At 39.8% G+C, this 25,328-nt stretch overlaps 1 protein-coding gene across 3 annotated transcripts in view; it reads left to right on the forward strand.

Annotated features, from left to right (window-relative positions):
* Nucleotides 1–25,328, forward strand: part of TTLL5 (tubulin tyrosine ligase like 5) — a 126,652-nt gene that overhangs the window by 33,493 nt on the left and 67,831 nt on the right. For 2 of the 3 annotated variants that reach the window (XM_035539403.2, XM_035539405.2), the window contains 15 exons: nt 1,374–1,435; nt 2,229–2,320; nt 5,164–5,205; nt 7,347–7,460; nt 7,821–7,912; nt 8,547–8,609; nt 9,482–9,520; nt 10,504–10,649; nt 11,652–11,943; nt 16,149–16,269; nt 17,915–18,061; nt 20,692–20,792; nt 23,291–23,424; nt 24,046–24,159; nt 24,564–24,980. In XM_035539403.2, coding sequence (XP_035395296.1) covers nt 1,374–1,435; nt 2,229–2,320; nt 5,164–5,205; nt 7,347–7,460; nt 7,821–7,912; nt 8,547–8,609; nt 9,482–9,520; nt 10,504–10,649; nt 11,652–11,943; nt 16,149–16,269; nt 17,915–18,061; nt 20,692–20,792; nt 23,291–23,424; nt 24,046–24,159; nt 24,564–24,980 — 1,976 coding nt within the window. The remainder of the gene's footprint in view (nt 1–1,373; nt 1,436–2,228; nt 2,321–5,163; nt 5,206–7,346; nt 7,461–7,820; nt 7,913–8,546; nt 8,610–9,481; nt 9,521–10,503; nt 10,650–11,651; nt 11,944–16,148; nt 16,270–17,914; nt 18,062–20,691; nt 20,793–23,290; nt 23,425–24,045; nt 24,160–24,563; nt 24,981–25,328) is intronic. The other variant, XM_035539404.2, reaches the window with a different exon arrangement.

The following is a 25,328-nucleotide window of genomic DNA, read 5'->3' on the forward strand; positions in this document are numbered from 1 at the left end:
GATTTCATGAGGCCTGCAGAGTATTTGTTCCACTGCTAAGAGCTGACAGGACAGTCCTTTGCTTTTCCTGTTGCAGAAATAAACTCATTGCAGCAAAAGGCTTTGAAAGAACCCAGTTGGGATTCCATTTTCTTTTTAATTATTTCTCTTCTACAGTCCATCATCATTGTTAACACTTCTTAATCTCCCATCATAGGCAAATTTTGAAACTCTCCAGACTATTGTGTGGGGTTTCCATCTGCTTGGCTGAGTAGATGCTTTAAGGTTTAGGAGTCAAAGCGGAGTTCAGGCATTATGTGTGACTTGCGCATGCAGATATATTCTTGGGCTCAAATTTTTGATCTAGTACTCTTTAGCTAAAATCCATAACATGAGTGCAGTCTTGGCTCTTACTCTGACCTTCATACCCTAATAAAGCTTGGTATTTATTTTAGTAGATCTCCAGCCATGTAAGTAATATGCGTGTTCCTGGAATTAGCCATATCTGACCCTCCTCTTGGGTTTGCCCCCCCCACCTCTTTCTTTATCCTGCATAGAAATTTCTTCAACACACTGTTCATCACCCTTGTTTCCCCAGTACCCGTTTGGTTTTCAGGTGCAACTAGAATGTTTATACAACATTTAATTTCCGTGTTTGTTGGTCTGTGCTTATATATGTACATACTGGATTATTTGCATTCTTTACCACTTAAAACTCCCCAACTCATGCACACGTCCTTTGCTCTGCTTTGTTACGATTGCCAGCCTTTTTGTCCCAGTGGTTGGCATCTTTCACTGTGTAGTAGAAAACGGATGATTTCTCTGCTCGCAAGGGATCCAACTTTGCCTGTCCGACCTGAATTTTATTGATGTTTCTAGTGGAAAAATGATGGATGTGTTTTACCTGACTTCACTGTCTGATCTCTTCGTATCTGTCACTTTCCCTAACCATTTATTCCCATTTATTAGAGTTAATCCATCTGTTTTCATGATTTTACACGGAAAAGGCATCAGTAATTGTGTTTTTTAAGAATTCTAAGAATTCTATGAAAAACAGAAACCTTTCCTCTATTAAACGCAGTGTAGATACATTCAGAGAATGTTTCTGGCCAAGCAGAGGTAAAACAAGGCTGTATGTTTCTGCATTAGGAGACAAAAGCTGTAAAAAAGTTATAAAATCAACAGATGCAATGTCTATAAACAGACATACACAAATCTGTTGCTGCTTGGTATTTACTTATATGTGTGTGAATCACCTAGACTTCCTCCCATGTTGATTATGACAATGTGAAGGACCAATGGAAAGCAAATATGGATTTTCAGTTACTGGTATGTTCCTCTCATTTAATACCAGACAAATAATTCCTCTTGTTCTTTATTGCATGTGCGGATAGTGATGCTCCTTTGGACCTGAAGATCAAAGCTAGCATGCTCTCAGATATGTTCACCCTTGTAGGTGAGTGTAACAAAAAGCTCCTTGAATCTTTCCGACATTTGAAACTAATAAGAGGTATGATCATGAGCATATGTTAGAAAGCACTTGTACGTTAGGTTATTACATGAGTATAATAAAGGAGAATTCTAGTTAAGGAGAAAAGTTGCATTTAGCACTGGGAAGTTTATGTCAGCATTTCAGCTTCAGTCTGTAAATAATCTCATTGTTTGTGATTTTAGGTGGTATTGAGTCTATACTTTCTGTATTTTAAGATGCTGCTCTTTGTCTTAAGCAAGTAACTTCTGCTTAATCCTCAGAATCAGTGTTTGTGCACTTTAAGGTTGAACACGTGGGTTCTGTTTATGCTTTGTAGAAGTGGAGTCAAGATTGTGCAAGCTGCATGACTTTCTAGGGCACACCACCTTTTAGGCATCTGTAGTACATCTTGGTTCAGTTACTTGAGCAACTTGCTCCTAATGATAAAAAAAATAAAAGAGATGGAATTGTTATCAAGTAGCCTGCACAGTTATTTGAGAAAAGGAGCCTATATCTATGCTGCTATACAGTTACCCATCTTACTGATTTAAGCACTTGCTTTTAGAGCAAGATCCAGTTTTATTCTGAAAATGTGTTCCAAAAGTGTGCAAAGTTTGGAATTAAATGCCACTGGACATAAAAAAAAAAAAAAAGGCATCTTTTTTGGTCCTTGGGCAGGGACAAGAAGGCTATGTATAGATTAAGATCAGAAATGCTGGGCTTATGTTTCAGGACTTGCCTGTCTTATAAACTGTCATATGGCTCCTGATTCTCACAGGCTTTGTATGCCAGGATCCAGGCCAGCGGTCAGGCCGGGCCATTAATCATTCATCTGAATCTGGCAGGAGAAATCCATACCAGAAGCTGCAGGTAAGTGACTTCAACAAGCTAGAGCTGAAGAGGGATAGCAGGAAAGTAATTCATATTGAATTTGGCTCAAAGGTGAGAAACTCAGTGAGTGAGGGGCCTACAAGAAAGAGACTCTTTGTCAGGGAGTGTAGTGATAGGACGAGGAGTAATGGTTTTAAACTGAAAGAGAGTGGATTCAGATTGGACATGAGGAAGAAATTCTTTACTCAGAGGGTGGTGAGGCACTGACACAGGTTGCCCAAAGAACCTGTGGATGCCCGATCCCTGGAAGTGTTCAAGGCCAGGCTGGATGGGGCTTTGGGCAACCTGGTCTAGTGAGAGGTGTCCCTCTGCCCATGGCAGGGGGGTTGGAATTAGATGGTCTTTAAGGCCATCTTTACAACCCAAATCCTTCTATGATTCCGTGAGTGATTGAGGGTATCTGGATTTCCAGCAAAACTACAGAAAAGCCTCACAGAATGCAGCTGAGCTATGAAAATGGCTGTTTAGGCATTTTCATTTTGTTGTGGACAACAAGCTTCCAGAAGCCTAGAGCTTTATGAACGTATTGAAGACCTCCTCCTAGGCAGGAAGAGCTTTTGCATTTGAAATTTAAAGCTTATTGCCCATATACTCCTGGAATCTCTCCCTTCCTTTCCCTTGGATCCTTGGACTGAGGCCTTGTGTGGCTTGCTGTGACTGCACATTACCTTTTCTGCTGAGACAGCACTTTCTTAGCGCTGTAATGCTCAAGGGCAGCTGTTCTCTATCTCCTTCTGGCTCCACTTGGATCCCATAAATAGCTGTGAGAGTGGAGCAACCACAAAAGGCAGGGAGATCCCCAATCTCCTTTGAAGTTTTAGATGAATATATATCTCACCAGGCAAGTAGACGAACAGAATATCTTGATGTTCTCTGCAGCTGATGTCATCCTGCGAGGAGCACACAGCATGGCTATGTAACAAACTCAATTGGGAAATGAAGTCATCTTCATTCCGTGACAGAGTACCAATACACTGTCCACCTTTTGGTTAAGGGAAAACTTACAGAAATCACAAGACTTTGCTTCTTGTAAAACTTGGAACTTGGGAGATGTAAATGGTTGGTAGTGTGACATATAAACACTTTTAGATTGCCTGGCTGAATCCAAAGCTTCTGAGGCTCCTTTTATAAATAAGGTTTCATGCAGATTCCTTCTGATCATAAAGGTGCTCTCTGTGGCAGAAAAAAGGTGTATTAGATAAATAGTAGAACCATTCCAGAAGAAGGAAGTAACCTTTTCTGTTGCAGTAATTATATCAGATCCTGATGACTTGAAGTCTTTTATCTGAAAAAAAAAAAAAAGTAAAAGTCTCAGAGAATTGAACTGGAAGCACTGAATTTTAAGGAGGTTTTAAGCTAATTGATTTATTTTGCTTAAAAACTACAAATGTTTGTAAGGTCGGGATAGTTGACACCTGCAAAGATTCACGTGACAAGCAGTGGTTACAAGATAAGACTAAATTCTCTTTTGGGATGTTTGTCTACTTCACCTATGCTTACTGGGAATGGCCTTCTGTGATAGTTTTACATGACTGTTTTCTTAAGAATGTGATTGGGAATCCCATGGGAAGGTAGGTCTGTAGATCCTTCTGTGCTTCAAGAATGTTTTGGCCTGCTTTTTGCTGAAAATGTTTTATTTCAGATTCTGTTGAATCCTTGATATTCCTATACCTACTCTTGGTTGTGGCTACTTGGTTGTTTTGACCTGTTTTTAAAAACTCCTTCAAGATTTCTAAGTTTTAATTGTTTGCATAGTCCATCTTTAATCAGAGGAATAGTCACTTCCTGGGAAAGAAATCCTGATACCAGCATTCTGGGTCATGAGATCATTATGGTGACTTCTGCTGTCTTTCACCAGACCAGACTGCAAGTTCCTTGTGCAATTCCGTTGGTTTGACTCCCTGAGCATTTCTCCCTCTAGAGAGATGAACAATTTAGTGGCTTCCTTTGTAACTTGTTGATTTGGTCTGGAACTCTTTCAATTAATCATAAACAATGAAGGGACCTTGGCCTGATTTGTATAGACCAACTATAGAGATGAACTTGGCAGTAGTACAGCTAGAAAAGATAGATAGGTCTCCTGAGAATCCCTTCCTATGCCCTTGGGCACCAGAGAGGAGGAAGGCAGCCCAAATACCACTAAAGGCAAAAAGAACTGAAGCTCCTGTGATAACAGTTTTCTTTTGAACATACTGCTGCTATTGACCTGGTCTTGCTTGTAGGCCTGATGCCAAAGGAATCCTTATTAAATAATACAGGGTACGTTTTGACATTCTGCTGATGTTTCTACACCTGTACTAGGTTGTTAAATAGCATCTTGTTTCTCCACAAGAACTGGAATGACGTGGAGACATTTAAATGAAATGGCTTCTGTCAGGATTCTTACTATTTTTTTTCCCCATCTGTTCTATGAACAATTCTACTTGGCAGCATCTGTTTCTTCTCAATACACAGCTAATAAATATTTTCCTCCAGGTAACTCTTCTCTTACAAAAATATGAATTCTGGTCTTGAGAGTTGAGTTCATTTATCCATTCTGAAGAGCTCTTTTCTGTGTGCTTTTTCAATGCCTCTGCAGGATTTTCAAACAGTTGAGCACATCTGAGTTTAGCATTAGTGCTGCGTCTGTAATGGGGACAGGATACATTTGTGGTGGATTTGAGCAAGATCTGAAATGAGGTGATAGAATCTGTTGACTATTTCTCTGGACTTCAGTTATACCTGTTTGCTTTAGGGCGCTCACCGTTCCTCTGCAGCTCAGGCAGGGATGATAGTGTTTTGAAGAACACGAGGTTTTTATTCCCTTTGTGCGTCTCTTGCAGCGTCCTGTGTCTGCACAGTCCCAACCTGCAAGCACCAGACTGGTAAGTACTGGACTTGATTCAACTCCCTTCACCAAAATAAAGGATGTGTTTTCAAACATTACCTTGTACACAACTGGTCTCAAAATATATTTTACAGCTAAGTTGCCTGGGTGAGAGGAAAAAAATAAGGTGGGGGAAAGGAGGGGAAGCCTAGAAAAGAGGAGATGGATAGGTACTGGAATACATTCGGAATACATTTCCCTGTTGTAGGAACAAAGGCTGGAAAAGTATTTAGATCAGTACTAGCAGCTTAAAGAATAGAAGTATGCTGAGAGGCGAGATCAGCTGCGTCAAATCTGTCAAAGTATTTAAGCCTGCAGGTGTTTCTAGACTGCATTTTTAAGAAATTTGATAGAGATGTTTAAAGAAAGCTAGCTTTCTCTTCATCAGTTGATGAAGATAGTGGCAGCACAGTGTTCTGGATTTTGTAGGATATTGAAAAGGAAAATATAAAAACAAAGAGTTGATATGAAAGCAGCAGCAAATATAAGGAGTGTTGCATCAAACAGGAAGAGGGCAAGGAATTTTTGTCTATATACTACAGAGGATGGAGTAAGTTTGGATGAAAAGGATAGCACAGGTGAATCTGTATTGCCAAAATTCAGGCTTCACAGTAAGTGAAGTAATTATTGTTGTTATCTGAAAGAAACTACAAAAATTTGAGTGAACTGGGTCCAAATTGTTTGGAGGAGATTAGAAGAAAGATTTCTCACAGATAATGGAAAAACATAGAACTATCTTAGGTATAAGTCAGACTGATCCACCTTTCTAGGTGTCAAATTTGGCACCCTCCTTGCAAGCCATATGGACAAATCAATGTTAGCATACAATTCTAAGCATCTGGCTGTGTGGTGACTTGGTAGGCATTATTTTGCTGCTGGGCTTCATGGGCTAGCACAATAATGATAATTGATTCTAATTTTCTGCAGTTTCCCCGCAGGAAAGAAGGTAGCACAGATGGAATCATCTTGAGATCCTAATTCATTCTATGGGCTGCCATTTAGGTCATTCAGTATAAGTTTAGCTGAGGCTATGAGAAAAGATAAGACGAAGAAAAAAGCCTAACTGAATAATGAGGTTTCACAGAGAATAGGAAAGATCTTTGTGCCAACTGCTGTCAGTGATTAGTATAATGAGAATCATGATGTGGGAACCAAAGATGCTCTCAGAATTTGGAGATAAATCAAAGTGGTTGGATTTATCTGTACTTTTAAAGATAAGCTGGGTCAAAGAGGAAGCAAGAATTTCATGAAGTTGGAGACATTTCTGTGCTATAGCCAGAGAGAGTCCTGCAGTAAAGGAGGAAGTGGAGGTTACGGAAGCAAAGTTGTTGAGCTGTGCTTTTGGCTTGGAGGAAAGTTTAGGAAGAAAGACTAAAATCCTTTCCACTTAAGGCCATCTACTGCATCATGCAAACCTGTCTGACTACTGATTTTTTTTTCTTCTACAAATGCTTTTGTCTCTTTTGTCTCCTACCCTCTCATCCAGAGGGTGCCCTCTTGTCTCATTTTGTCTTATTTTTGTCTTATCTTCAGTTTCCATTAACAAAATGTTTCAGTTGGCACCTGCTACATCAGTTTTCTCTTTGAATTTTTCTCTGCCAACCACTGCAGCGTAACTCACTCTAGTGCAATGCCTCTTGCTGTTGTTGCTTTATCTGTAGATTCTGAATAGCGCGCAATTTCTAATGAAATAGAGACTGGAATTCAATTCCAATTCAAGTAGTCCTTACAAAAAAATGTAAAACCTGATGTTGCCATGAGTTTAGTTTTATATGAGCAGTATGGGATATTGCCCTGAGCTTTTCTGAAGTAAGGTTTCTGTCATGTTTTTCACTTCTTTCTAGGCTAAGAAGGCGCTCTAGTGCATTCTTTGTTTGGTTTCCTCTTAAGAGGAAATCTGAATTTTATATAAAAGCATGAAACCTTCTAAGATAAACTCTTTTAATGCATTTTTTTTATTATTATAATTAGATAGATTAGATTCTTAAACAGCTGTAGTGCAGGAGCATGAATTCTGGCTGTAATATTCCAGAGTGTAGATTCTGCTGGAAATGGGGTCCTGGAGTTTGAATGTAACTTTTTTGTTTAAAGTAAGTTGGGAGAGGAAGGGAAAGACTTAGATTCACACTGTCTCTGCAGCGAACCCGTCCTCTGTCTGCCAGTGATGCCGAAATGAAAAGCTTGATGTCCTCAGGCAGGGAAAAAGCAACAGGAAGGCAAGGCAGCTCTGTGCTGGGTCTCTCCATGGAGGAGGTAAGTAGGTTATTAAATATCTTTTGTTTACCGTGACTTTCACTCAATATATGGGATCACTTGCTCAGCAAAGAGCAAGGGCACATGCCTGAAAAACATGACAAAAGTATAAAGGTTTTGGAACAGAACTACTGGGTTTTATTGCCTCTGCCCTCAGTCATGCCAACCATTGATATGTGCTCCAGGCTATGTTGGACTCCATCAGAATTTAAATGCAAGATAAAATTGCCTAAAGATGTAATATGTACTGAGCTCACTGCAGTAGTAGCATTCTTGTCCTCTGAAATTCAAGGATTTTTCTAGGGTTTGTTTTTCATTGTATCTATTTTGCTAGCTATTTTTTCCTCTTTTTATTCTAAGATAAGAGTTCTTCGTCGAGTGAGAGAGGAGAATGAACGGAGAGGAGGTTTCATCCGGATATTCCCAACCCCAGTAACATGGGACCTTTATGGGTAAGAATCAGAGTCCTTTAGGATGGCTTAGTGTTACACTGACGCTCTGTATTGAGGAGTATTCTGTGTTAGGTACATGTAGATTAACAAGGTCAGCAGTTGTGAGCTTATTGAGGATTTTGGTAGAGTTTATTCTTAGTGCTGAGGATTCTTTTTTTCCCGATCCCTTGTTTTTAACTTCTACTTTGCTTAACTGCACCTTAGAGAAGGCTATTAAACATTGTTTTACAAGTACTGATACTGCTTTTCTGTCAGAATAAAAATGTCTTCACCATAAATAATCTATTGCTGCTATCTGCTTTTACATCCTGCAGCTGCATATACTGTGTACCTGTGTACTCTGTCATTGGGCCATAAACCCAATATAGGACTCATCCTGTGAGTGGTACTATACTTTTTTTTTTTTCTTTCCAGTCTGTAATGTTTCTTCATGTCTCTTGCTTCTTCAGGAACTTCAGCTAATAATTGGTAGCTCTCCTAATGTTCTCTTTCTATTATGGTACAGCATGTTGTTTCAATAGACTTTCTGGGATGTTTTTTATAGATCACTTCTTTCTGTATTATGCTGCCTTTCAATATGTTGAACTCTAGCTTGATACATCATTTATTTTGTGTTTTTTTTTTTTTTTTTTAGATCGTTTTTAGAGTACAAGACATCAATGAACTACATGCTGGCCACGCGTCTGTTTCAGGACAGGTAGAAAGCTTTTGGATTTGGGAGGGAGGCAAAGGACACAAACACCATGAAAAGGATTGATTCATCACTCATCCAATGTTATAAACACCAGTCTGTCATTTACAAGGGTAGTAATAGTTGTACATCTCTTTTCTGGTGTGCCAGTGACTGTGGAGGTTTCCTGCATTTTTACATGACTCAGTTCTGAATCCAGGGGCAAAAAGGACAATGCATAAAAGGCATGGGAGTCACTGGTAGGAAAGATGACACTCGAGACATGTAAAACCTCCAAGCACCTAGGCTTCCCCATGAAGAGATGATATAGATGGTCCCTGCTTACCTTTATGTTCAAATTTAAAGTCACATCAGAGCTTTCCCTCATGTGAAGTAAACACTGGAAATTTACTCCAGAGGTTTAGTATCCCCATTTCTTGACCTATGCGAGCATTATTTGATGCCTCTTCCTCTGGGTTGTACTTTGGTTCATGTGTCTAGCTGAACTTCCATTGAGAGTTGTATGCATTTTCACTGTATGATTAGCATCCCTCCTCTTCCTCAGTTTTTCTTATCCAAGTTCTATAATAAGGTTACTACAGAATAAAGGTAAGGTTGGTCAGCACTGTAATTTATTTTTTTTTTACTGTGTGATTTCAGGGATGTTTCTAGAGGTTTAGCTCCAAGTGACGTCATCTCCAATTTGAGTTAGACAGATGCAAGCATAAATTGCAGAACATATGTTCAGAGTTTCTCTTTTAAAGCCTTTTTTCCTCCTTTAAGATAGGGTTAAGAGGAAATTCTGTAAATTTGGCCATTTCGCTTTATATATGAAAGACTTTTTCTTGCAGTCTATGATCAAGAATGGAATGTAATTTTTCCCCTTTTTCCCTTTGTAGGGACAAGATGAAAGGAGACTTCGTCACTGGGAGATCCCGGTAAATTCCTTTTAGAGAAATAATTTGAATTTTTAGGATTTATTCTAAATTTAGATTTCCACAACTTTGCCTTAAATCCTGGGTCTATTCTGCCTGAAATCAATCAAAATAAGAAAAAGATGTGTTGCTCCCACCTCTCACAACCAATTTTGTCAAGTAAACGGCAGTGAGCAAAGAGTGTCCCAGCATTTGGAAAGCTAAAGTTTTTGTTGGATTGGCCCTTAAAGTTGCCCCTCTTAGGTTTGCTACTCTGGCATTTCTGCTGTATTGATGAGCATTACACATGAGCTCTATCAAAATATTATGTAATGCATGAGGATTTTTTACTTCATATACTCATATATTCACTTTGCTAGATCCAAAAGGTAAAAGGAACAACAAAAATTTTCTGTGGATGTTCCCATCTGCATCATAAAGAACACTTTGCTGGATCTTTCTGCGTTAGCAGAAAATTAGTGTTTGTTTCTCTTAAGGAATCTGGCAGGGCTCCTTCTTGGGTTTAGTCAGAACTTGTAGGTGAAAAGTGAGAATCTTTCTACATTATGTTAAAATCCTTGTTTCTGACCTAACAGTGAAGAACAAGCTATCTACGTAAAAGGTTTTGCAGACAGGATTGGAGTCCACGTGCTCTCTTCATACTCCTGTCCCTTATTTTGTAGTCCTACTGTTCAGTTAAGTTTTCCTCAACAATTTTGCCTTGAGCTGCTGTATATTGGACAGATGCTGCTTAGTCCTTAAAGCATGAAAATAGATAGATGAGTTTTGGGGTTTTGAGAGCTGATGTTCTATGAAGTACTTGCGAGATGCACTTCAAACATTCGTAAGCTTTAAATGGAGCAAAGTTAGACTGATCATAACTTTTTTTTTTTCCCCATGTCAAGAAAACTGTTTTTTGAGGAAACTCACTCTGCAGGGTTTTTGTGTCATCAGGGAGAGAAGTATAAAGAGAGTTTTTGAGGATGCCTCTCTATTATGCTTTCCAGAGATGGTCTTAATGGGAGGCTGGATATGAGGCTGGAAGCTGTAGACTCTCATGCTCTGTTTTATGAGAGAAAGCTGGTCTCGCTGGAGTTACGGAAGCGCCGGCGATGTCATGGCAGGGCTAGAGCTGCACGGACAAGATCATCAGGTATGAATGACTAGAGAGTTAGATGAGCATCTAGTCAAAAACAATTAAGAGGGTGGTTAATTCATTTTTGTTTGTTTTGTTTTGTTTGTTTGTTTTGCCCAGAGAATTTGTGGATTCCTCATCCCTGGGAGTGTTTAAGGCCAGGCTGGATGGGGCTTTGAACAACCTGGTCTAATGGAAGGTATTCCAGCCCATGGCAGGGTTTGGAACTAGATGACTCCAACCCAAATAGTTCTGTAATGCTAAGAATTCCATTCCCACCATTCACAACCCCACATATATGACTAAATGTTATCAATATTTTCTTGAACAGGGGCTCATAGCTGCATTTTGGGTACAATAATTTGTGTATGTGCCTCTATAGTTCTCCAACTTTTCAGAGAAAAATGAAAACCTGGGACCTTCCAGGCTGCATTTGCTGCATTACAGTGACTCTAAGCTGTTGGAAGGAGAAATCCTTTTTATTTGAACCAATGTGGGAAAGACTTAAAAGGATACAGAAGGGAATGATCCTCATAAGTGGCTGTTCTTAAGCCTTTATCTAAACTCTTTCCAGTAGCTACATGATACAACCTTTCCCATGGCAGTCAGTGTGTTATACAGTTACTTTTGGTGCTATGTTATGTGATCTTTATTGGCACACGTGTAAGCTTAGTTTTCTTAGCTTTGGTTTTCCCGACGCACAAAAATCCAAAAGGTGAACTTAAGGCCTGCCAAAGAACCAGGATGAAGCATAGGAAAATGCCTTTCTTTTATTTTTCGCTTGTAAAGTTAAGAACCTTGGTTTATCTTGTGAAATTGAGAAAATGGGATTCTCAGCTGTTTAATATGCAAACAGAAAGCCAGCAAGAATAATAAAGGGCAGCAATAGCTACCGTGATATTCTAAAATGGTGGTGGTCTTTCCTTCTAGCAGAAGAGTTGAGGAGTAAACCAAAGGTAATAGAGAGTCTCCCTGTCTAGTTTTTTTTAACCAGCAGAGTTGATTTCTTCTCTACTACAGGGATGTCAGAACCGACAAAGCTGTCCCTCAGATCAGACACAGAAGGTGAGGAAGAAGAGGAGGCAGATGCAGATGCAGATGAAGAGCTAGATGGAGCTATTGGCTCTCTTTCGGACACCCAGGTGAAAAGCAAGCCAAAGCTCTCTGACTTGGTGAAAACAACTTACAAGGAGCGGTTGACAAAAAAACTTCATAAGAAAACTGGAGATGGAGGAGAGCCACTTCTTGAAAAAACAGATTCAAAATCTCAGTTTAACTTGCTGCAGATTCTTCAAAAGAATGGAAATTTAAGGTGAGAGATTTCTGCATATTGCCCTGAGTTTTGACTGGCAGCTAATATCCGTTTAAAATATGGGGGATATAGACTTAGTGCCACATTATGAATGGGTGTGAGGAGATAAGAGGAGCCTAGAATAATGGGCCTGGGTTTTTCTCTGTGGACTGCCTAAGTAACTAATTGGAGGGAGGTAGTTGCAGAGACTGACAGTTTACCTAAATGCCTGAACTGTTAGATCAGTGTAAAGCATAAGCTGTAGCTTCCATTGCTGTTCTTTAATCGGGTGATGTGAGCTGTTCTTCAGTCAACTTGGGCTTCTGAAATGCCGCTATCTTAATGCAAGATGCCTGCTATTGAATTCTAAAATTTATCTTTTCATTCTCTGCATTTTTAAATAAGTAGGTATAAATACATGTTAAGCCATTCAAGAAATGTTGGGAAGGAACACATCAGTGCCGCCTCTCCATAAAAATACAATTTTCTTATTTTTTTGTGCTTATATTTTGTATGATGAAATTTTTTACCTCTAACAGCAGTTTCTGATGCTCAGGGTCAACACCTCCTGAGAGCAAGACAAAAGGTCATTTGAGAGAAATAAGCTACTGAAATATTTTATTGCCTGCTGTTGAGCTTGACAGTGTGGAACTGAGCATGTTCCGATGCATGGCTCAGCTGCTTGAAAAAGGGTGATACTGGAGGAGAGTGTACAGAAGAATACCAATCAGGATCCTGCTAGATGTTTAGAAGTGATCTTCCCCCTTAACTGTGGGTAGTAAAACTGCCTATTTGCAGATGGACATGAAGGACAAAAAGTGATCATACATATCTGTGTAGGAGGATTTTACATCTTCTACATAAGAAATACTGTTTTGCACGATAAGTGTCCAAAGATAGATAAAATAATTGTTGCTTGTTGCTGCCTTCTTAGTTTAGTTTCTGGGAGGGTTTATGAATTATCACATGGATTTGGGGATTGTTTTGAGGTTTTCTTCTGGCAAGAACACTTGCTCTAATGACAGAAGATTCTGAAACCTGTTCTGAGGATGGACATAGCAATGCTGTCATCTACCTATATATAGAACTGACTCTTGCCAAGAACGTAAGCTCTGTCTGGTGTTCCTGGCAGAATCTTGCTCAGCACCCAGTGATGTTGGGATTCCCCCACAGAAGTGTGTAAGTCTTGCGGTGACTTCATGTTGCTGGATTGTGCTGGGCTTGGCCTCATCCAATCTGTCATTGATGAAAGCTTTGCTGCCAGGTCAACAGGCTGAGGAGCTGAAGTAATGACATTTTCATCCAAAAGAAACCAGGCCTGTTCCAGTCAGCTTTTTATAAATGGCAAGACTTCTCTCTCTCCTTCTAGCTGTCCTGATGAAGCAGTTTCTCTGCCTTCCTTGTATTGGGCTTTATTGGTGGAGAGGTTGACAGTGGAATGAACCACAGAATGGTTTGGGTTGGGAGGAACCTTAAAGATATTCTAATTCCAACCTACCTGCCTTGGGGGGAACCATGTTCCCCACTGTACCATTCCCAGGAAAGCTGAAAGTAAAGGGAGTTATTTGCTCTTGCAAATAACCTGAGACAGCCTCAAGTTTCAATATTCCACAGGCTGGAGGAGAGGCAGCATTTTAATTTACCTCAAGGACATTCTCCAGTTTCGTGTTTTTGGGAGTCATAGAAGTGTCAGATACAGGTAAAGAATTGTACTGCTGTTCTCAAGCTGATGGTGGAGGTCCTGAAGTCCTACCAGACTTGAACTCATGGTCATGAGGTGTTTGAGTTGCACCTAAAACAAGCTAGGAAGCCCTACAGAGCCCCCAGAAGAGAATCTTTTCTGATATATGCTGGCATGGTGATTAGAGTATTAGTCAGGGTTCAGGCTGTTCTCCTGATGTTGCGCTCACCTGGGAAGAGAAGGTAGCTGTGGTGGCAAGCAGCATATAGAGCGTGGAGATGTAATAAGGCCTGCGGTATATTCTCAGGGTCACTGGAAGACACAAATTGTAACCAGGCAGTTATATCATGTTATTTCTTTTAGTTATTGCCACGGTTTTCCAAGTGGAGAGGATGTCAGTTATGTCAGTCTGAGACCCCTGTGAACTCATCATTTGCTTGGCCCCTCTTTGGGCTGGGCATAGTCTTCCAAAAGCATTAAAAGCTCATAATTAGGTAGAAGTGTATTTATAATATATTTTATTTTAACTTCAATTCTTATTTCCCAACATGTGAAATTCATGTGCATCGTTTGATGTGCAATTGATGCATTGATCTTTGTAGTTACCAGTGTGTTGTATGATTTCTGTAGCACTGTAAAGGAGTGTTCCTGAAATTTACAGGCATAGAAAATAGGAAGATTTAAGTTTCTGGACTGATGTTTTAATGAAGTCTCAGGGACTTGTGTACATAGAGTTATGAGGACCATATAAGTGTCTGAGAAGGATCTGAAGAAGCAGAGAACAAGTAGACAAAAAATGGTGAGGTTCCTCAGGAATTGGTTTGAGACTGGTTTTAATAATCAGTTCAGGAAAGATGTAAAAGGTGGAAATCAACTAATGAAGTTTGCTGATGGAAAAGACTTGGGAGTTATACCATAAGAGAAAAGTAGTGGAATAAATATGGGAAGAACTGGATGACCTTGAGGACAGGAATAATATAACTAGGATGAAGTTCAGTAGCACAAAATGTAAGGGCAAGCTCTTACAAGCTTGTAATTTACAGCAGAAATTGTACCGGCTGGATGTTCAAGTGAAAATGAATTATAAGGAAAAATACCTTCCATGCTTGTTGATCACAGGTTTGTGAAGCTCTAGCTCATGCATGCATGAAAATACCGTATGTGGTCTAGGCTTTATTGCTTGAGATATTTCTGAGACTTCATGTACAGTGTACAGTTCCAAACCTCCACATGTTCATGGAGGGTGAATTGTGGCTGGAACAGGAGGAGAGGAGCTGCTAGTCTCATCGTGGTCAGTGTTCTTTGACTGACAATCTAATAGTTTATGCTAATAAAATGAAAAGGATGTGATTGCTGTTAATAAATGCATTCCAGGTGGGAAACCCATCAGGGATAAGATTATTTAAGATATAGGGTAATGCTGAAAAAAGAGAAAGCAAATATAAACTGTCTGTGAATGAAGCTAGGCTGGGTAGTAAAAGAAGGTTCCTTATTATTAAAACAGTTCTGGAATAACATGCCAGGAAGGTAATGGGTTGAAAAACCTTATTTGTTTTAAGATGAAATGTGATAATTTCATAGAAAAGGTTATGTCAGAGCCTGAGACAGAAGGGCAATCTGTCACTGACGCTAAAGCCCATCTGTCTCTATGCTCTTATGAAAAGGGATGGAGGAAGTGTGCTTGACAATGCAAGGGACAGCTTGTAGTGACTGTAGAGGAATCTGTGATGAAGAGTAGGGAGTGGGAGAGCAGAATGCTGGACAAGAGGGTTTTGGCCAAGATGACACCGAACAGAAATAGCCAAAGCTTTCAGCAATTTCTCTTGCAACAAATGAATATGTTAAAGTGACTGCTATTGTGAGGGAATGAGAATCAATATGTTCCTTTCTGTCCTGCCCCAGTCTTCTCCTCAATTCATGCTCACAGCTTCCCAATGTGCTCAGCCAGCTGCACAGCAGATTTACTGATGTTTTTTCTTCCTTCAGTGGTGCCTTGCTCAATGAATTTGGCCTGTGTTCTTGGGCCAGCAGGGGAAGAGTTCACTTGCACAGATTTAATTCTGTCATTTCCAATGGGAATTGCAAGGCCTTTGTTACAACTCTGGCAGTGGTGTTATGCCCTTTGTTTAATTTATGGTCTGTTGTTGTGGTGTTCAAAATGCTTGTGTAGACAGAGGTCCAGGAGAGCCTTGAACTGGGTTTAAAAAGACACAGTTTTACTGATTTTTGTAATGTTGGCTTTTGGAGGAGAGTTGCTAAGGCTGTGAGAAGGCAAGGAGAGCACTCAGTTTTTAGAGCTGGTCTTAGAACTTAAAGGACATCTGCTGTCTGTTGTGTCTCTTGGACTACGTCGCCTATCTTGGTGAAGAAAATACTGGTAGGGTGAAAATACTGGTGGGGCGAGGTTGTTCTTCTATCCTTGAGCTTCAACATTTTTATACCTACAAGGTCTTTGCTGAATGTACTCCATAAGCTGTGCCTGACTGTTGTATTTCTTTCTGTTACTACTCTGAGGGTATCTGACTGTGTTTTTCTTGGTCCACAGCAAAGTGCAGGCTCGCAGGGCTTTCTCTGCCTATCTACAGCATGTTCAGTTGCGACTGATGAAGGAGGCTGGTGACCAGTTCCAGAATGCTGCCTGGGTTGCCAAAGAAGATGAGCAGATGGTAAGAAGCTTTGTGTTGGTCTAGAGAATCTGAAATCTACCCTGAGTTTTGAGGTTGGTTGGAAAAAATGAAGTCCAAAAGTACCTTGAGCTTATTATACTTGTCTGTCTAGTTGCCAGTGCTGTATTTTTAACATAAAAACAAGGTAGGAATGCTGACTGACATCTGAGAAGTGACAGAGTAGACACTAGATGACTAGTGTGGTTGACACTTGAGCTGCTCAAATCTTTCAATGGTTCTACTTCACTGGATCTCCCAGCTCTGAGCCGAACTTGTTTTGAACTCTTCTGTCTGAGATTCTTTAAGATTATTTAGCAGCATCTGGTTCCTGCTGTGATTCATTAAACAAACCACACATCCACTCAAATAGAACAGGTATCCAGTTAAGCTTTTTCTCTGATGGACTGTTTTTTTCTTCATGGGCATCTGCATTTAGGAATGTTTTGTGTATTCTAGATAGAGAAGAAAAAGTAAGAAATGCTGAGAAGAGAAAATTACTATCTAGCATAGATTTTTTTATTTTTTGTTTTTGCTTTAAAGCAATGTGATATATTTTTCTAGGAAATATTTTAAGATGCATATATTTGGTATATATACATCTTAGAGTGCAGCAAGCCCAGATTCCCTTGTAAAACCTTCCTAAAAGAGCTTTGTACAACAGGCTCTTGAGTTTTCTGCAAACGCAAATGTGTTCTTGCTGAATGCATGTTTCAGGGAAACAGCCAGTGCAGTTCAGAGATAAAAGTGTGTGTCAGGAATAATCAGTCGACTCAGTGGAAAATGTTACCCCTGCTCTTTCCAAGTAGAAATTAAAACTGGCTTTTTGAGAGTCACTTTGTCTGCTGTGCTGTGAGAAATAATATTTAAAATAACAGATCAAACCAGCCTAGAGTAATGGCAGTGAGAGGCGAGCTGTGAAATCCAATAGTTTGGATGTGAGGCTGCTCATTTATGCATTTGCAGTGCTTCTAACCAAAAGAAAATCCAGAGGGGAGACAGAAAGGGTTCAAAACACCCACAGGATCTATCTTGCCTTAGGATCTGACATGCCATGAGTTTCCCCCACTGGAGGCTGCACACAGACGTGGAGCCTGCTTGGTTGGGGGACTGGAATTACACGGCTGTAGATGTAACCATCTGTTGCTGTGGAGAAGCTGTGGTGATAATGTACATATATGAAAAGTGCTGAAATGGGGATACATTACTGTAGTGGAAATACCTGACCAAGATTCCCTTCCCTGTGATAGTGCTCAGGGGGTTTTATGTCAGTGTATACACTTCATTACTGGCCTTCTTTAACACATTACAGGTTGTCTTTTGGAGATGTTCTCCAAAAGCATTGGACTTCACAGGTTATTCTATGTTGTTGCTGCTTTGTACTTTTTTCAGACAAATGCTCATCAGGTGTTCTCAGTTCTGCCTCACCTCAGACAAGGCACAGCATCATTCCTCTCCACGGTCTTGGATTTGTAGGCCTATGTTAAAAATGCACGTTACAGAAAGCTTTTGTCTGCCAGTTGTCAGCGCATTAGACACAGACAGTATGTTTAGTGCTTGCCAATCAGGAGCTGATGTGGTCCCTTTGTTCTCTTTTCCCCACATCTCGCAGCTGCTCCATTTTTAACTCCGTCTTCCTTGCTTGCAGGAGCTTGTGGTACGCTTTCTGAAGCGAGCTGCCAGCAATCTTCAGCAGTCCTTGAGAGTGTTGCTCCCCAGCCGGCATTTGGGACTAAATGATCGTCGTCGTATCCTGGCTCACCAGCTGGGCAAGTTCATAATCTATTATAACAAGGTGATTAACTCTGGATTCTTCTTCTGATAGTTTACACCACTGAACAGAGGGCTAAGGTACCTTAGTTCACTTCAGTGCCTTCAAGCTTTGCTGCTTTTGCGGTAGCACAGTGGATCTTGTTGGTGTATGATATTCCAGAACAAAAATAGTGGAGTATCCAGGGCTGCTAGACTCCAGCAGTTCCAACAGCAGTGTCTACTGTGGTTATTGCATGTTAAGGGCCAGGAGATAGATATGAGTCACCCATTCATATATAACTGCCAAGTTATTAAGGAATTCTGAAGCTGAGGACCCCTTGGAAATGCCTTTGGTTTAAATGTATTATTTTTTAATCTAACTTGTGTAAGAAATTATTATGAGGCAGTTTACCATAGTGCTGTTAGTGATTTGATTTCTATTATCTTCTTCTAATGTATCTGCTGCTGGCTGCTGTCATAGTCAAGACAAAGTTGTTTTAAGGGCTCTGTTCTGTAATTTACACAGTCTGTTTGTAGTTAGGCATCTAGTAATGGCAGTTTGTCTGTCCAAATTGTCAGATAGACAACAGCATTACTATGTTATATGTGTAGTCCAGTCATCATGTCCATAAAAGTTAAAAATAAAATAATAAAAATCAAAGAATGGGAATTTAATTGGCAGTTTGCTTTTTTGTTGGTTTGTCTTTAGTTCTACAGTTTTGTAAGGCCCCTTCCCATTTCTTCCTGTTTTTATGATTCTTCTACAGAGATTAAATATATATTTCACATACTGTACATATATATATATATATATATATATTTACCATTCATTTGGTATACTTAAGGAGTGCTAGCCATCTATAGCGTAGAGCTCTGTATGCTAAGTGACAAGGAGAAGTAAATCCCAACTTTAATAATTTTCACCTCTTTCATTTTTGAAGATGATGTTCTTAGCATAGTGGTTTCATGCTAATCCTTATTTTGCAAATACAGCTTCCCCTTCCCCTTGCATTTCTTTGGTGTTAGAACAAGGGTAGTTTGAATTTTGCTTTCAGAGGCTGCACACTGGCCTCCGAGCTCCTACTTGTTAGTAGAGGGTGTTCACTTGCAGTACCTTTTCAGAATTGACATCTGGTAACTTGATCCGTCAAAGCAAGGTTGGTATTGAACCAAATCTATTCCAGGAAGTGTCTTGTTGCCTAGTGTTCACTGGATTACTGTGTTAGGAGTAATTGCAAAACACTCAGGTGGCTCAGTGGTGAGTTAAGAATGCAACTGCTTTGGATATAATTTCCACTCGAATTGTATTCAAACACTAGGATTTTCTGCCAAGTCTCAAATAAATTCACAAAATAAAGCTGTGTAACTGGTAATACATCACTGCATAAACATTTTCTTTGTTAAAACGCTTGAAAACAGATCGTTTGAGGTTTTAGGACGTACTTGTTTAAGCTATTGAGAGACTCTTGGCTTATGAGGGGTTTTTTTGGTGTCTGATTTCAACATATAGAATTCTTTAACTGACTTGGAACTTTGCAGTTAGCAGGGGACTCCTACTAGCTGTTCTGCATCTTCTGTATTGACACAGAAGAAAAAACACTGCCTCCAGCAAACTAAGTAAAACAAACTGCATATTGTCAAGACTTCTACTTATGTAGTGAAGAGTAGACATGGGTCCCAGAGTGGCCTTTTCTCCCCATTCGTGAATTATCTTTCACAAGATATATCTGACCATTTTGTCCTGGGAAAGCTTGAAGTAGCAGTAAGAAGCAGTGAAGTTAAGGTCAAGTCTGGTCAACTAAAGCTTATATGCTGGTATTAGTATTTCAGATAGATCTGTAGGCTGTTTTTTTTTTTATTATTTTTATTTTATTAACAGCAGTGTTTGTATACAACCTCTAGTGCCAACAAATTCTAGTTGTAACAACTAGTGTAAAATATAAGGATCACTTATATCTGATAGCTTGCTCCCATTCTCAGAAAGGTTTATCATCTTTTATTACAGTATATTCTAGTGTATGTGTGTATTTGTCACAGGCTGTACTGTTTTACTGTCTTTGCTTTTGCTATGCAGTATATTATTTGTATGTAGATAAGACCGCAGCAATTTGCTGTATGACAAAAGAAATTAACTCAAAAGGAGAACTCTTAGTTTACAGCAGGAAATATAGATGCCCTTTGCAACCTCCTTGATTTAGTTTCTCCCATTTAATTTTACATTTCTGTTCTCCTCTCCTCCTGAATATCTCCTTCTGGGACAGATGCTCAAATAAAAGCTATTGTGAGGAACTCTATTTCTGACAGAGACAGCAGAAGTAGAAAGAGGACCTAATATCTGCAAAGAATGATTTTTTCCCCTCCATACTCTCTTATGTGCAAGCAAAGGATATATCTGAAGTAGAAGCACATATTTGTCAAACTTTCATATCTTCTCAGCAAGTCAACTCTAGTAAGTTATGTCAGGTAGATGAATGAGGTGTAGTGTATGTTTAGCCTGCTATCTCTGGGGCTCTCTACACACATAGTGAAATACACTTATAATTTGTCACTTTGGAGTTGATGTTGTTCTTCTTAGACTCCATGGAATTGCTTTTTGTCTTCTCTGTGTGGCAGCTATGCTACAGTACCTAGAATAACTACACAGAGAGACTTACTAATACTTCTTATTCACAGGAAACAGAGCAGATGGTTCAGAAGCAGTCAAAAAAGAAACAGGAAGAGGAGGAGGAGGGAGTGAATCCTGAAGGTTTTCAGAACTTTATTACCAGAGCAAGGTAGGAATGAATTTTATTCCCTTTGGTAAAGGATCTCCCAACCCTGAAGATGATGGGATTGTGCCTCTAGATACCTTTACTGACATTAGCACCTTCTCCTGCTGAGAGACAGCAAACTTGTCTCTTCTCTTTTTTCCCTTTCAGCAACCAAATGCTTGTTGAGTCAGCATCTGGTGCGTAGAGAAGGGCATACAATAGATGTTTTGACCATTTAGTAGATCCCCAAAGGACAACACTGGTTGCCCTGGTCTTAGTAAATTCTAACCTGATGCTGGTGAGCTATGGTCTACTTTCCAGTGATGCTGGAGCAAATGCAGAAGTACTTGCAAGAAGACTAGAGCTGCTGTTCAGATGACCTTGAACTGCTGTGGTGGAATGACTGTTGTGGCTCTGGCTCTCAAGTTTCTGATCCCAGAAACAGATTTCATGCTTTCTGCCTCTCCTTCAGCAACCCTTCAGGACTACACCCTCTGAGATGAGGAAAAAAGGGAATTAAACTCCCTGTCATCATCCTAGCCTTTTACTTGTCTTGCTAAGTGAGTTCAGTGCAAGCAGTTACTTTAACAAGAGAAGACGCTACGTTTTCTAACCTTGTACACTCAGAACTATCTGACTTTCTTACAAGAGTCTGCTGGGAAATGTATTTTGAAAATAGGTAATTGCTCTTCGTGCCCTTTGGGATTGTAGGAAAAACAATGGTGTTATAGCCCTCTGACTATGGAGAGGTTTGAAATGATTCAGTGAACCAGAATTACTTCCTCAAGTTTCTGATTCTTGAGCACAAAATCTGATTCCTTTTGACTCCTTTATTTGACCTATATATGATATGCTTATATTGGCAAGGACCAGTGTTACTATCTGGACAGCTAGAGTTCATCTGCCCTTTTAATGCATTTCAATCTTCTCTAACAAAGTTCACAGTCACTGCTTCCGTCTTTCTTACAATCAATTATGAAATTGTTCTTTGTTTTCCTCTCTTTGGGAATAGCATTCTTAGTGACTGATCTAAAGTGGGTGATAGCTGAGTCTTCTCAGCTACATTCAGGAGGCTTCACAATCTCCTTTGCTACATTCTCACAAGCACAATGAATTTTATATTTTGCTGATATAATTGGAATCGTTACAGCAACAGATTTACAGGCTCCAAGAAAAAACTTGCTGCCTTTCAGATAAATAGTGTTCTAGAAAAGAATGACACTCAAGATATGACTACCATATATCATAATATCTTCTCCTGTCAGCAGAAATGCAGATTACATGGGTCCATAATGTGTCTTGGTTCTCTGACATCTCTCACCACTAAAATTGCTGTTGTCTCCTAGGGCAGGCCATTTTCCTTTTTACCGGAAATGCTGAAAGAGATGGCTGTTTAGGGCAGAACTGGATACTCTGTGTTATTGACTACCATGTCATCATGGCCTGATGCACAGTGCAGGCTGGAGCTGGAGATTTTTGCTGGCCCTAGTGATAAAGAACAGTTTCAAGTGATTATCTTTTTGCTTCTTAAGAGGTACTAAGTATGTTTGAGAACTCTGATAGCTGACACTACTTTGCTTTATGCTTGAAGCTTAAATCATCAAGCTAGTCATATGCAGCCAAGAAAACAGGACAGTTTTATACTTTTGAGTGTTCCGCAGTATGGGCACACAGGAGAAGATGGGTAATAAATGTTACCATGTAGTAAGTGGGGTTGTCCCAATCAATCTGTAACTTTGATATTACATGGATGTACTGTGTTTAGTTATATACGTGCTGTTACAATTGCTTCTAAATATCCTCATTGCAATGCAAAAGTGTATCCTTGTGCTGGTAAACTCACTTAAAGCTGAAAGCATCTTTCCACCACCTCTTCACTCTTATGTTTCCTTTTCACCTTATTTTCATTGCTTTTGGATAGGTGAACTGTGCAGCATACGCTGAAGATCCAAACTCTCAGTTACTCTCTTCTTGTCAAGAAAATAATAAAAGAAACATATGCAAGTTTTGTGAGATTCACAAAAATATTGACTGTTCTGCTTGTTTGTGCTGCAGTTTTGGCTAATTAACAAGCTCTTCCCTATTCTCTCTTTACTGCTGTACTGAAACTACTAATGATGACCTTAAACAGGCTGAGATGATTTCTCACATGAACATGACAGCTGCTTGTCCTAGAGAGCACCTGGGGAAAATTAACTAATTTAACTGAGAATTGATTCTTTTCCTGTTGGGTCAATCTCCCCCAGAATGAGTTTAGAATTTTCACTTCCTCATTATTATCCTGGGTAGGTTGCTGGATGCCTTGAATTTTCTACCGCATAAAAGAATGGTATTTTAGTGGGAAACAGGTTTAACCAGGGCTTCACCTCTTACCCTGCAGAACTATGCAAATAACTTGTATAGCCTTACCAGTTTCTCACTTCTCTCTTTAACCTCCTTATTGTCTCTCCTATTTGATTGTTCCGTGAAGGCAGAAAATCTTAGAGACCTCATTTAGTTCCATTCTTCTCTCCTTATTGTAGTGAGAGTGAGCTGGAGGAAGTGCTGACATTTTACACCCAGAAAAATAAGTCAGCAAGCATCTTCCTAGGAACAAACTCCAGAACTACAAAACCCAGGAACACCAGTAACCAGTCAGAGAATCAGCCTCAAGCCGGTGAGTATTGCAGGCTGCTCTGAGATGATGTTGTCCAGACTAATTCAATTTCAGTTTAGTCTATGGACAGTGAACAGCCCCTACAGAAAATTATTCAGAGTTTTGGAGACTGTGTATCTTTTTTTTTTCTTTCTTTTTAATCCCCAATGATTCTTTGTGATGAAGACTAGAGTAATTGCAATCCAATCTTCTTTTAGTGAAGTGAAATGGGATGAATTGTGACTAGGCTTTATAAGGAACTGGATGTGGTGGCTTGTGACTGAAATCAGAATGTGGAAACTGGAAGACACTGAGATTTGAAATGTGAAATTCTGAAATCAAAATAAGGGATGAAAGAAACTGAGGCTTATTAAATTGTGCTGCCTACAGTGAGCATACCCACTAGAAAGTAGAGCCCGCGTATTTGAGTATAATTAGGCATTCCATGAAAGGCAGTGCAGTGCTGGCTGTTCACGTCCAGTAGTCCATGCTACTGTACATGACAGCATAATTGTGATCAACAGAGTTGCGTGGTCTAAAATATTAGTAAGAAAGTCCATTATAGCAATGTTTAAAAAGTCCCATTCCAGTGGTATCCCAGTTTGAATTATTCTAATTCCTAACTCCTGGATTTTGTTATAGAGCATCCTGAAGTGATGAAAAAAATAAAAGGTGATCAACCCAAAAGTTCAGTTGCAGATTTGCCTGCAGAAGGACGAGCAAGAGGCTATAAACCCAAAGAAGTTAAATCAACCTGTAAGTGAACTGGCTTCATTCATCATCAAGAAAAAAATAATGAATTAATCTACTATTTTTAATATGGTTTTAAATAGAGGTTAGAATCTGTGGGTTCAAACTGAGGTATTTGAATGCCCAATTTTGGGGAAGATTCTGCATTTTTTTTATTTTAGACCTAAGGCAGGTACTGTAGGGTGAGCAGTACGAGTGAATTAGCTCATCTTCTGTGGGGAATAATCTAGATATGGCAGTCATTGAAGGAGAATATTCATGATGTAGAGCTGCCTCTTGTCTTTACTGATAGATGAGGTCATCTTGGCTTCAGTGGGTCTATGAATAGAGGCAGCTCAAGTATGTTGTTGTTATCTGAAGGACCTCAAAGGCAGCTTTTCTCATGTAGCGTATTCATCATCTCTTTCTAGTTCCAGAAGGACCCACCTTCTCCTTAAATGCTGAACTGAAATTGCCTCGGTGCAGCCCTTCTAGTGCTTCTTCCTCTGTTTCTGGTACCATGTTCCAGAGAAGTACCAGTTCCCAGTTACCTTCTCAACCTGCAGCATCTGGAAATCCACAGGTGCCTGGTTACCATTCATTGCCAGTTCCCCCAGTTGGTCCTAAGCTGATTCAGTCTTCATCTTCCCTACCTTCCTCCCAGAGCCAGAGCACAGCACCTGACAGCTCTTCTGTCTTCACAAATCCAGTGTCCAGTGAGGCCTCTAGCCTCGCAGGGTTACATCGTTGTCGTTCTGGTAGCTACACCATTGGCCCATTCTCGTCTTTGCAGAGAGCCGCTCAGATCTACAGCCAAAGATTGTCCCGCCCATCATCTGCAAAAGCAGGTGAGTGTTCCATGTTGTTTAATAACCAGCTAGTTCACTATAAAGATTTTGTAATCTCTCTTCTGGAATAGGTGGTAATTTCACATTTCTAGAATTATGAGTCTTGTTCCAATGGTGATAAATTTCTCATGGAAGGGAAGAATGCAGGAAGCAGCCCTGGTTGGCCAAAGATGCCCTTTTATTGAGCAGATGAACAGAGAATTGAACTTCTTCTGAAAAAGCTAGAAATGAAGTATTGTATACTTTTACTTGATTGCATTACTGATCTCTGGTTTAGCTTTAGTGATTTTTAAGTAGTTTTGGTTAGCAGAAGTCCTGTCTCGGTCTGTGTTTTCTTCGTTCATTGTA

This window comes from Cygnus atratus, chromosome 5 (genome assembly GCF_013377495.2).
Source record: "Cygnus atratus isolate AKBS03 ecotype Queensland, Australia chromosome 5, CAtr_DNAZoo_HiC_assembly, whole genome shotgun sequence".
Taxonomy (NCBI): Eukaryota; Metazoa; Chordata; class Aves; order Anseriformes; family Anatidae; genus Cygnus; species Cygnus atratus.